The sequence below is a fragment of the Stylophora pistillata genome, chromosome 1 (genome assembly GCF_964205215.1).
Source record: "Stylophora pistillata chromosome 1, jaStyPist1.2, whole genome shotgun sequence".
NCBI classification, from domain to species: domain Eukaryota; kingdom Metazoa; phylum Cnidaria; class Anthozoa; order Scleractinia; family Pocilloporidae; genus Stylophora; species Stylophora pistillata.
This window is the reverse complement of record NC_142519.1, coordinates 200,001-212,402: the sequence shown is the minus strand read 5'-3', so window position 1 is coordinate 212,402 and position 12,402 is coordinate 200,001. Positions and strand designations below refer to the sequence as shown.

The following is a 12,402-nucleotide window of genomic DNA, read 5'->3' as shown; positions in this document are numbered from 1 at the left end:
AGAAACTCTCAGCGATGGATTTCTTATCAGTTGTCTTCGTTCCGTTTATTTGAAAAACTGATCCTTGCTCTGAGGCTAACTTTGTAGGGTACAGCTTTTTAATGGCAGACCAAAATTTATCAGGAGAGTCAGCACTGTCTCTGAGAATTTCTTGATGATATTTACTCTTACATCTTTTAATAAGACCTGTCACTCTGTTACGCTGATGTTTGTACGTAGACCAGTCATGTTCGCAGTTGGTCCTGCGAGCTTTCCTGAGTAAACCATCCCTCAAGTTCATTTCCCGTTTGACCTCTTGGGTTAACTATGGACAGAGTCGCCCTTTAACCTTCTTTTCAAGGAGCGGCGCATGTTTATCGATACATTGCTGCAAAATGTTCTTTAATAGACTCCAAGCAGTGTTAACACATGACGATGCAAACACTTGGTTGAAGTTCATGGATTCAGGTTCTTCGCAAAATAACTTCTGATCGTAATTTGCAAAATTTTGGCAGGTGATGATTCTGGGATGGTTTTTCACGTTGTTTGCTTTGCGAGAACAGCAGATCAATTCATGGTCGCTCAAACCAGCCGAGATAGCTTTCACAGAATAAATTTTCTCGGGTTCATAACTGCAAATAATGTCAATCAGGGTCTTGGATTCGCGTGTAATTCTCGTGGGGGTTGAAATAAGCTGTTTTAGTCCAAAAGAGGCGAAGATCGATTTAATTTCTTTTTGGTCCGATGGCACCAGGTAGTTACAGTTTATATCACCAGTAAGAATACATTCTTTGTCCTCTGATGACACTGTCAAAAGCACTGAATCAAATTTGCAATTAAAATCTGCGCAAAGATGTTTTGAAGAATCCGGGGAACGGTAAACAATTCCAATGAGAAAACTTTTAGTTTTTGGAAATAAAATCTCAATCCATGAAACGTTGTAAAGACAACTGGTGACGTGTTGTCTTTGCAGAATTTCGAAAATCCAATTTTTGCTGGTATTTCGGACTTGATTGGCGTTGCGGCAGAAGAAAAGCAAAAAATTATTATTTTAAGGACATTAGACAAGATATGACCTGGTTCGAGGCAGGACATCGGCTTTTTTGATCTTAGGTCCTTCGGACATAGTTATGTCTGGTCGCGGCAAAAGGGTCGCACTTGTCGCAAGCATACGATAATAGATTTTATGTCCAAAAGCGTTAGTGCGACCCCTGCCTAAAGTGACTTTCGGCTACAGGATGCGTTATTGTTCACGCTTTCTTTGCAGTCTTGCTTTATTTACAGTCTTCATTCTTCGACTTGCGACCCCAATGACAATATTTTACCCACAAGCTAAGACAAAAGCAGAATGTGGCGTCATATCACAATTGTATTATTTCTTTAATAGTTGACGATCATAGATTATGGTTCATCTGCATAAAAATATATAATTTTGATGCTTCGTTGATCCGCCGGAAGTGAGATCGACTGAGAGGTCAAAGTTGTGATAATTTGTCTGCGTCACAAAGTCTTCCCTAAATCAGAAGTTTGGCCTTTAGTTGTTTATTTTGAATATTGTAGCTTTTTGCTGCATGGCACTGAGCCCTCCGTAAAAATGGCCGTTTTTATACTAGAGACGCATTATCCGTCTGGACGAACTTAATTTGAAGTAATAGATTGTGATATGAATGTATTGCGGTTCCGTTGATTTTAGCTGTTCTTTTTTTAGTTCTGTTTCTAAATCATTGTTGGATTTGCTGCACTTTTGGGTGGATTTGTCATAATTTACCCTGTTTATTACAAATTCACACATTGATCAAATCGAAAATCGGGGTAAATATGGCTATGGCAAGTCAGTATAATACATTCCACCTAAAGGATGAATTTCACAAAATTTATCCCGTTTTTCTAGAGTTCGCTGATCAAATGGAAAATCTGGGTAAAGATGGTAGATGGGAACTTAGCGTGTTAGCCAGCTTGCGGATGAATTCGTAGAATTTATCTCGTTTTTCTAGAATTAATTAAAAAATGGGAAATCGGGTTAAAGATTGGACATAGCAACTTGGCTGGGAAGTGACAAGCAGAAGACACGTTCACAATGCACTTTGATTAGAAGAAATAAAACCGCATTCTATTGGTTATCAGGTGTGAGGACATAACTGCAACGGAAGACACAACTGCAACGCTACAACCGTATTCCACAGCTTGCTCGCCTCGTAAATTTAGCGGACCACCAACCCATCTCTAACAAAACAAGCTAACATGAAATGGAAAAAATATCGCGCGAAATACAACGGTGGAACGGATGCTTTTTTCCTGCTGATCTTTTGCGTTTTGGTTCGCTCTTGGGCTACTTGTGCGGGCTTCAACTTGACTTGCAACGGATGGAGGATTTCTCGTACAGTTATGTTTCTCTAACTTGCTGCCGATACGAGTACGAGTCATAGACATGTATAACCTGCCAGTACTGGTACGAGTCATAGACATATATAACCCTGGGTATGAGTCATAGACATTTGAGTAAAAGCGGCGCTCAAATTTGCGGACGAGAAAATCCTGCTATCGCACGCCAGGCTAGACGAGCAGACTAAAATATTTTACATAATTTGTTGATTTAAACGATAAAATGCTCTCTTCTCAAACACAAAAATTTTCCCGTAAGTTTTATGATGCACCGATCGCACCTATTAAGAAATTTAAGCAAAGAAAACTTCCATTTTAAATTGCGCACAATTCTGAAATGATTGTAAGATGTTAATCGCTTTCTACTGTCTTCCACAGTGTCACGGCAAGTCCTTGTGGTGTCACGACCTGTCACAGCAAGAACTGAAAAGATCATACCCTCGGATTTACATAATTCGCTGGTAAAAAGCTTTCTCTTTAAAGAAAAAATATTCCTAGAAGTTTCATGATGCACCGATCTAACCTATTAAGATATTTCTGCAAGAAAAACATTTTGTTTTTAAAATCGCCCACAATCCTGAAATGATTGTGAGATGATTATCGTCTTCTACTGCCTTCCCTAGTTTCATGGCAAGAACTGAAAACATACTGTGCTGGTGGCTATAAGCCAGAAATCACAAAAGGAAAGAACTCAACCGCGTATCGAGTGTGAATGTCGAACTACTAACATACTCCGAAAAAAACAATAAGTGGATAACATCGGGTCAAAATTGGGTCAAGATCGAAATTCTATTTTTACACTCACTCTTACTCTCACTTACTCATAGCGGCAACATATGTGGCTTCGCTTCCTATAGGAGGCAGAAGCCCCAACAAGAACATCAATAAGAACAATATCAAAACTCTATAAATTTGCAATATTATTAATGACTCTAAACAGTGTGTATCCATTTAAATCAGAGGTCCTCTAGTTAAATTAATTCAATTACATGTAATCAACCGTACAAAGTTTATTAGAATTCCAAGTAGAAATTCTTTAAAACTGCAATCATGTTCATAGTGATACGAGTACGAAGCGATTTGTGTCTGACACACATTAGCTGAACATGCGACAGAATCAAAGGGAAGCCAGAGCGTAACATGATCCTAACCTGGTGTTTGTTTTTTGAACATAAACAATGACTCATGAATCACAAAAATAAAAAAATAAAAAAAGAAACAAAAACAAAAACAAAAAAATGTACTGTTACTCGATGTTTAGGTGTTACCCACTCATAACTCATGCTGGGAAATGCAGAGTTGAAAAAAACATCCATAGGTAGAGAAGGCTGGGGCATTTTTCTTCTTGATCTATTACGCAAATATGACACAAGCTCGCTGCTATTGATGAAGAAACTGCGATGCATTAAGGACATTTCGACTCCATTATCAAAGAAAAGTGACAGTTGTAGTTCGGAATTTAATTACACAAACAAGGGAACAGGTCTTTATTTCGCGTTCGACATAAGGCTCAAAGCGTGCGGACTTTCTATGAAAGCGTTTATACGATTTGCATCCAAATGTACACTTTGTTTGAGTACCTAGTAATATTCGGGCGAAAGTATGCATCTTTGTCAAGTAAACAGAAAACTAATGAACGCTCAATTGAGGCCCGTGAGCATATATTTGCCAATGCTATTTCACATTTCTTAATCATATAGAAATTCTAAACTGTAAACCTCAATTGTCGAGTATCGTAGCTATATTCTCTAACTTTCAGGAATAAGTGCGAAGAAGGCAAGGATAATCGACACGATTTTCCTGCTAGATCACACAACCATAGCGGTGCTTTAGTTACAATTCCATTAGCTTAAGATGTCGTTTAGATAACGGTCGTTAATGGGGCTGTGCAATTCTTAAGTCCATTCTCTTCTCAGGAGGCAGTAACCAATTGTCATTTGTGTCATTGTACCACTTTTTAATGAAGCAACAACAAACACCACAAAAAGATCAATGATATAATGAACTGATAATCTTTAAAAGGTTAACTCAAACTATTGAAAAGAAAATGCCCCAAAGAAAAAGCGTGCCCTCTAGTTTAGTGGTATATTGTTCTTTTCAAGGAAATATTTTAGCCAGTTCGACACATCCTGTTCATTTTCTTTGCGCCACTGAATGTTTGCCATGACACCCTCTTCCGCCTGTTGTTGAGCTCGCGTCCCTGACCCAGCAGAATGCTTCCGGTTGAACTCTTTCAGCTAAACGATAATAAAAACACAAGAAACGATTTAACCTCATTTGCATTTTTTACAGCTTTACCCACTAAAAGCAATTTTAGCTCTCTTTTTTAGTTTTAGTGCTGAAGTTATCGGTGCTAAGCTTTGCAGAATCTTACGAATGATAAAGAATGGTTAGGTAGCATGAAGCAACCGTGAGCATTTTTTAAAAAAGTCGTATGCGTAGTACACTGTAGTCAGGCTCTTTGGGTTTGTTGTAAACACACTTTATTTATAGGGGTAACACTAAATAGCTAAGAGCTAATGAGCTTGTGACCCTCAATCCCACCCATCTCCCCCCCAGGGAAGACATCCAACACACAGTTATCTCGTACGTGGGAAATTAACGTCACTTACCCCTAACCCTGCAGGAGACGTGGTCTACGGTTTATTCGTCTTTGTCCGAGAATACTAGAATATCTATTCATTTCTTGATATTATAGAAAGGTAGCAAATTCTCCTCAGTTATTTTAAGACCATGAGTATTGGTCCGGCCAGGGCATGTTGTCTTGTATATAGGGGTCAATAGTTTTTCGGTAGCTATCACGGCACAGTTCTACATCATGATACCTTTCTCGCCTGACTTTTTTCCCATTTTAATTCTTACAGAGGTAGATGAGGCGGTGACCACTAAGCATGGTAGACTCATCAACATCCTGCATCCCAGGTATCGGTCGCTTATCAAGCCGACCTTGAAATATCTGGGAATTACATTCTGCATTCTTTTCTCGATGAAAAAAGGGAAAACTTTCTCAAAGCTGCGACCCATAACTAGTTAACTTGAGTGAATATATCAACTTACGTCCTCGAGTTCAAATTCCGTAGAAAATCCTGATGTCACACTGAGGATTATATTCCTGATGGCAAAGAATCCTCCACCAAACCTAGAGAAAGGAATCAATTGGTAGATTACATGTGAGTTTAAGTCTTAACATGGGTACGAATGGTTGTCAGAACTATAGCTATTACGCTTTAAGTCATGATACGATACAGTTCAATTCTTACTTCTCCTTAATCAAGTTCCAGTTCAGTTTGAGAAACTGCCAAGTAAGCTGCCGTCCATTGGGATTGTAGTTAGCCACATAGGACAAAACTCTGGACGTGTCTTGAGACTTAATCTTGTCTGGAGTAATCGAGTATTGCAAGTATCTGGAAAAAACATTAAATGGTAATGTGAAATCAACTGTGTTACTCAGGGAATATCGTTACGCTGTTATGACTGTACGATCTGCACGATCCAAGGGTACTAACAAGCAGTGCGTACCCTACACTCTTAAGCAAATTACGAATGTAATATGCACTTTACGGCTCGGACACCAGATTTGCAGACCGTATGATTTGCAAGATCCCCCCTTCCGCATCACTCAATTGAACATGAAAAATCCTTGGAAGTCTCACCAAAAATTGCAGATCGCAAACAACAATCTCAGTTATACCATCAGGTAAGAGTGTAACGTTACGTTAGCTACGCACTGACAACCTGAGCAGACAAAATAGTTTACGATTCGTACGGAGAGTGCATTTCATCAGTGACTCTCATCTCAGAGTACAGTGTTACGAAGATGTTACAACAAGAACCTTGGAGAGGAATAAGCTGGTCACTTAAGAAAGGCAGCGTTAATACATACTGAAAGAAAACGATTGCCTAGTTAACCCTAAGCATGACGGATATATTACCGGTACTCCACTTGGTATGCTACAACAGCGATACAATTAATATAAGCAGAATAAGAAAGATGGTAAGTTTTGCGCTTCGTAAAGAAATAGAAAAAGATGTTTTTCCGTCTTGTCACGAGTGTGGGATAAAGAAAAACTTCTGAATCCCCATGAGGAATCAAACCTTAGACCTTTGGACTCCGCGCTCAACTGAGCCAGACTGGTAGGGTCGGCAATATCGATATCATTATGTTTTGTAAATGGAATAAGAAAGATGGTAATTTTTGAGCTTGGTAAAGAAATACAGAAAGGTGTTCTGTGTCTTCTTTGCGGGGAAGGGGGAGGGAGGGGAACTCAGAGTTTATTCTGTCTCACGCTCGTGAGAAGAAGAAAACTTGTTTCTTTTACGCTCTACCAAGCTCAAAATTGACCATCGTCCTCATTTTGTTTATAAGCAAAAGCAAATTCAACTCTCAAAAGAAGTTCTGAACTTAACTATAAAAAGAAAAAACTCGAATGCTCCAAATAGCGCAACGTAAACTACCAATCCCTTTTGATAAAAGTCCCAAGGCTCTAATTTCTCAAAGTTTAAATACGGAAAGTTTATATCTTCTTCTCGTTTGTCTTTTCAAGTTTTTTTAAAGATGGTTTTGTCACGCTGATCAACACATATCTTAAAACAGTGTCGTTATTTCCTCAATAAACTGTTTTGAATAAGATTTAATACTTTTCTTCAACGAAAAGATTTGCTGGTCGATACGACTCCGACAGTGAGTACTTTACTAACCTGCTCAAAATCCAAGGCTCACTGGCACCAGCTAAACCATACAAGATCTTTCTTCTCTCACTTGCCACAGTTGTGTTTTGAAACTGCTCAAAAGCAAAATCCCATTCTTCTACCCCACTATTTTTTATGCCATAAAAGTAGACTAGAGAACGGAAATTAGCTGGAACGCTGAAAAAGAAAAAAGAACAGAAAAATTGGTGAATAAACCAAGCAAATCGTCGAAAAGCAACAAAGTTCCAGACAATTAAAGTAATTATCAATGAATAAAGGGGGTAAGTTTCTAAAGAAACTGTAGTGCTGCGTCGGTGGGAGGAACAAGGTAATTTTGGTTTATCAAATGAGTTGATAATGTAAATTGACAACCGTAAAGACTTTCAAAGCTGACGTCTCGAGCGTTGGTCCCTCGTCATAGCGAATGACGAAGGGTTAACGTTCGAAACCTCAGCTTTGAAAGTCTTTACGGTGGTCAATTTTCATTATGAACTAATTTGATCAACCAAAATTACCTCTAAATGAGCTTGGAGCTTTCCGTATGCAATCCTCTAAAACACATGTGCTGATTACCATAAAAGAGTTACAAAATCGTTTGAGGCTGAAGGTGTCTCGTTAGAACTGATTTATTTCATTTCAGTAAATTGAGATAGACCGATTGATGAATTGTTCGTCAATCTGACAGTTTAATCACCTAGTGCTCTATTGAAATTCAGTATAAATTTCCTAACGGTATATATTTTTGGTTTCAAGCACATATTAGAGAATTTAGGGATGAGGCTAAACTTATGCAATGGCGTGTCTTAAAGTGCACCTAAACCCAAAATTTTTTTTCGCTCAACGAAATAAGCTTATTTTTTTGGAGGATTTCTGTGCAAAACTTTTTTAATTTGCTCAAATCTTTAATTTTCTATGCCCAGTCAAAATACGGAAAATCGGCCGCCATCTTGCCCCACGACGGAGTTTAAAGAAGAATGGCTCTAGCGGGTAATGTGACGTCAAATCGAGAACACGAAAGTCTGCATCTCACACATTTTCACTTGTTTGGGAAGATTGTCGTCGATATTGTCCGAAATATGCAGACTAGGTGTGTTGTATGAAGAATGTATGAAGCGCGATACCCTCTTGCAAATTTCGCACGTTGCTACATCCTTCTACAACGCACTTAGTCGGCATATTTTCAGACAATTATCGACTACAACCTTCCCAAACAAGTGAAAATGTGTGAAATGCAGACTTTCGTGTTCTCGATTTGACGTCACATTACCCACTAGAGCCATTCCTCTTTAAACTCAGTCGTGGGGCAAGATGGCGGCCGATTTTCCGTATTTTGACTGGGTACAGAAAATTGAAGATTTGAGCAAATAAAAAAATTTTTGCGCAGAAATACTCAAAAAAATAAGCTTACTTCGTTAAGCGAAAAAAATTTTGTGGTTTTAGGTGCACTTTAAGTCAAAACTGCACTATTATCAGTCCAGACGAAATCCAAGGAACCTCAACAGTCAACCTTTCCGTCTTTCACTAACGATAATTTTTTTTCACTAAACTAACTTAACTTACGAATTCCCGACGGGATCCTCTTTCCACTTTTTGAAGTAATTGGATGCATTCTTAAGGCACGAGGGTTCTCCAGCGCCGCACATTATATCGAGTGCTAAACTTCTTTTGTACCTGAAAAATGAGACACATGAATTAGAAGATAACTATGTTCTTTTTTAAATTTTTAGTTGACACTGCTGACATGGCGATATCAAAAATAGCTTTTTAATCGGTATACTTTAGATAAGATAAGATAATGACTTTATTTTGTTTCATTCCAGTCATATATCATGTTCATATTTTTCAGAGTTCAAGATTACATTAAGCATGGACTAGACGTTAAATATCTCCGTGATCCAGACGGTGGACTACACCTTCTCCGCAAGAAGGCTCAACTTGGAGTGCTGGAGGAGGAAGAGCCGCAGCTCAACCAATTCTTTCCAAAAGAAGGATACAAACCTGATTTTAAAGATTTGCCTAAGATAGCTTTTGGAACCGTTTGGCAGTTTATGATTGAAGGAGTTGAAAGTAAAAAACAACTTTCCACTGCAAAGCCCCTAGTCAAGGGATTTAACTTCTTCAAGTCAGGGCATGTTTTATACATTGGACATCTGCACCAAAATGGAAAACATTATGTAAAAAGCCAAGTTCTGCCATCGATGAAAAAAGATAAAGTATACTCTTGTTTTCTGTTAATGTCATCCATAGGTTGTGTGTTAAAAGCACACTGTAAGTGTCCTGCTGGTATTGATGGCCGTTGTAACCATGTGGCATCTACATTGTTTGCCCTTGAACAAAGCTTTAAGGAGACGAAAAGGAAAAATTCGGATGCAGCTGAGTCCTGCACATCTAAGCCTTGTAAATGGAATGTGCCAGGGAAACGCAAGGGTCCAGTGACACCTATCTCTGAGATGAGCTTTGTCAAACATGATTATGCTAAAGAAAAGAAAGCAAAAAGGCCAAAGCTAGCCTCATGTCCAGCACAGAATGGTACCTGTGTATCAGAAAAAAAAGTCTGGCCAAGTGAAAGATTACAAAACTTCCATAAATCTTTAAAAGAATATCAAATGAAATCTGGGAGAGCTGTTGGATGGACACATATTCTTCCTCAAAAGGTAAATAATCTGGAAGAGCCACTCATCTCACCCATCAAATGTCATCCAATATCAGCTGATGAACTAAGAGTGAGATTTGAGAAAGTGAAGAGGAACATTAATTTTGATGAAGAAAAAATAAAGAAAGTAGAAGAGCAAACACGAGGGCAGTCAAACTCAAATTTGTGGCATCATCACAGGCAGCCCAGGATTACTGCTACAAATTGTTACAGAATAGCTGTGCAAAGGGAAACATCACCAACAAAAATCATCCAAGATGTCCTTGGTTACAAAAAACCATTTCAGAGTAAATACATGCAAGAAGGACTTGAAATGGAGGACAGGATCATAGCTGCTTACAAATTATTAAAGCAGGGGGAAGGGGTTACTGATATATCCGTAGAAAAATGTGGCTTTTTCATTTCCAAGCATCATGGGTTACTCGGAGCAAGTCCAGACGGATTAGTGTGTGACCCTTCTGCAGAAGACAGTAAGGGTCTTCTTGAAGTGAAATATATTCAGATGGAAAAGCAAGAAAGTCTGGGGGAGGCTCTGCTCCGAAAAGGAATTTGCAAGAAGTTTGAGGAATCTGTGATTTTGAACTCAAGACACAAATATTATTTTCAAGTACAACAGGCAATGTTTGTGGCAGAGCAAAAATGGACTGACTTTGTGGTTATGGGAACAGCCTCTTCCACACCTTTTTGTGAGAGAGTTTATTTCTCACAAGAACACTGGGATAGAATATTCCCAAAACTTGAATCATTTTTTAACTGCTGGATTGTACCAGAACTTTCATATCCTTGTGTGAAATATGGGCTCCCCAAAATTGATGCGCGCATGTTTTGAGAGCTTTTTGTTTTAAGAGTTTTATTCTTTTTCATCTACTAGAAAACTTATAACTGAAGTTGTATTTCTTAACATGTCCAATGTTGAATAATATCATTATACTATACGCTGCATGTTTTGGCAAACCTAGATTTAAATGTGTAGTCAAAGCATTTGCAATGCTAAACCTAAAATGCAAATGACCCAACCTACTATCATTGTGTGATGTAGCTGCTCCCCAAAGTAAGCTGAATTTGAATCACTCATTTGACTCCAATTTCAATACCAATATTATTGTTTGGTCCAAACAAAATTTATTTCATTACACCATTTAATGAAAGTTATTGCAATATGAATGTTTTCGTGTTTCATCATCAACATGTGTCATGACAGTTAACAATATTACATGATAATTTTTAATTTATAAGAGGGGGTTGAAAATTTGACAAAGCACAGACCACTACAAGCATGTCTGATGCAATAGGTGCAATAGTAATTGGTATCTTATGGTCGAAGATGTGCCAGTTCTTTATACGTTCCATGAGCCGCTCCACATGAACTCTTAGGCTAGCAACCACCTTGTTGTGATTTGTTTCATTTGTGGAAAACTGTATCTTCTGTTCTAAAAATTTTGGTATAACAAGGCTTGCACCAACAGAAGCTAATTCATCCTGACAATTGAACCCTTTGTCAGCCAGTACCTGGTCACCAGGATTTAGTCTGTCTAGAAAACCACTAAGAACAGTTATTTCCTTATCTGAGGTTGAACCAGGAAATAAGTCACTCACAAAACATAAAACACCGCTTGGCGTTATGCCCAACAGTGATTTCATGGTGGTTCTTGACTTGTATGATGAAAAACAGGTAGACTGTGAATCAAGAGCAGATGGCCTCTCCATTTCAAATTCCGTGCAATCGACAATGACTGTTACGTTAGGCAACAGTTTCTTAAAACTGTCAGGCCTATAACATTGTAGTACTTCTCTTGGGGGGATGATGATAAGAGGTTCAAATTCCCTCCTCAAAAATGGAATCCAGGCATTTACAATCTTAGAGACAGTTGATCTTGAAACCAAAAATCGATGAGCAAGATCATTCTCAAACAAACCCAGCCTCAAGCGCAGCATAACAAGGGTAAACTCCTGGAATTTAGTAAGTACTCTGGGTCTCCCAACATTACCGTTCGTGGTGGTCCTTTTGTGCCCATAATTAATATTGCTAGAGGCTTGTTCTACAGTTTTGTAACAAAGAATAAAAGCATTGTAATCGGGAAAGCCGGTGTAGAATGCAATATCATCATCTTTATCTTTAAATTTGCTTATGTCAAATCTATTGTTATCTAAAGCATGCTTCAAGCTTTCGATTTCCTTTTGTAATTTGCTGTTCACCTCTTTTATGTTGTTGTTTTCTTTCTCCAACTGCTGAATCTCTCCCTTAAGCTTAACAATTTCTTGTTCTCTTGTTTGCATTCTGTTGTATAAACTGTTTAGTTGGTCTCCAGTAAGTAACGTTTGCATTTCCACACTGGTACTGGTGTCAGCATTAACATTCATATTTTCTGTCTGTTCTTCAAATTTAAAGTTCGCTTCCTGTGGTAATTGAGCAAGTGCTGTTTTTCTTTTTTTGGTTTGCTCTATTTTCTGTACATCTTCGAAACTGGCCCTCTTGCGTTCTCTACGTTGAGCTGTCGGTTTTGTCCATGGAAAAATTGAAGGCAAGTGCGTTCTGCTAAGTTTTTCTCCTCCATCGAAATGAACTGAGCAAATCCGCGTACTCGTAGAATCTAATTTCAGAGTCTCGTTCCTCATAAGAACCACGTACTTTCTACGTATATGAGGGTCTTTTGGAATTCTATAATACTGAAGGTTAGGTGCATTTCTGTAACTATTAG

At 38.3% G+C, this 12,402-nt stretch overlaps 3 protein-coding genes across 4 annotated transcripts in view; 1 reads left to right on the top strand and 2 right to left on the bottom strand.

The window, feature by feature from the left end:
* Window positions 1-3,800: 3,800 nt before the first annotated feature.
* The window catches only part of LOC111334343 (glutamyl aminopeptidase), a 33,818-nt gene continuing 25,216 nt past the window's right edge, over window positions 3,801-12,402 (bottom strand). For both annotated transcript variants that reach the window (XM_088746925.1, XM_088746924.1), the window contains exons 17-21: window positions 8,611-8,721; window positions 7,060-7,227; window positions 5,622-5,765; window positions 5,419-5,500; window positions 3,801-4,598 (exon numbers count right to left, since the gene is read on the bottom strand). In XM_088746925.1, the coding sequence (XP_088603051.1) occupies window positions 4,434-4,598; window positions 5,419-5,500; window positions 5,622-5,765; window positions 7,060-7,227; window positions 8,611-8,721 (670 nt within the window). In that variant the 3' untranslated portion in view covers window positions 3,801-4,433. The remainder of the gene's footprint in view (window positions 4,599-5,418; window positions 5,501-5,621; window positions 5,766-7,059; window positions 7,228-8,610; window positions 8,722-12,402) is intronic.
* Window positions 8,865-10,638, top strand: LOC148740697 (uncharacterized). The gene has a single exon (XM_088746930.1). The coding sequence runs from the start codon at window positions 8,880-8,882 to the stop codon at window positions 10,530-10,532; it is 1,653 nt and encodes a 550-aa protein (XP_088603056.1). The 5' UTR covers window positions 8,865-8,879; the 3' UTR covers window positions 10,533-10,638.
* The window catches only part of LOC148740696 (uncharacterized), a 1,634-nt gene continuing 34 nt past the window's right edge, over window positions 10,803-12,402 (bottom strand). The window contains exon 1 of the mRNA XM_088746936.1: window positions 10,803-12,402. This exon is cut by the window's right edge and continues 34 nt beyond it. Within this exon, the coding sequence (XP_088603062.1) occupies window positions 10,928-12,402 (1,475 nt within the window). The 3' untranslated portion in view covers window positions 10,803-10,927.

What these genes read in the sequence shown, in the direction of transcription:
- LOC148740697 (XM_088746930.1), top strand. Translation starts at nt 8,880, where the DNA reads ATGTTCATATTTTTCAGAGTTCAAGATTACATTAAGCATGGACTAGAC.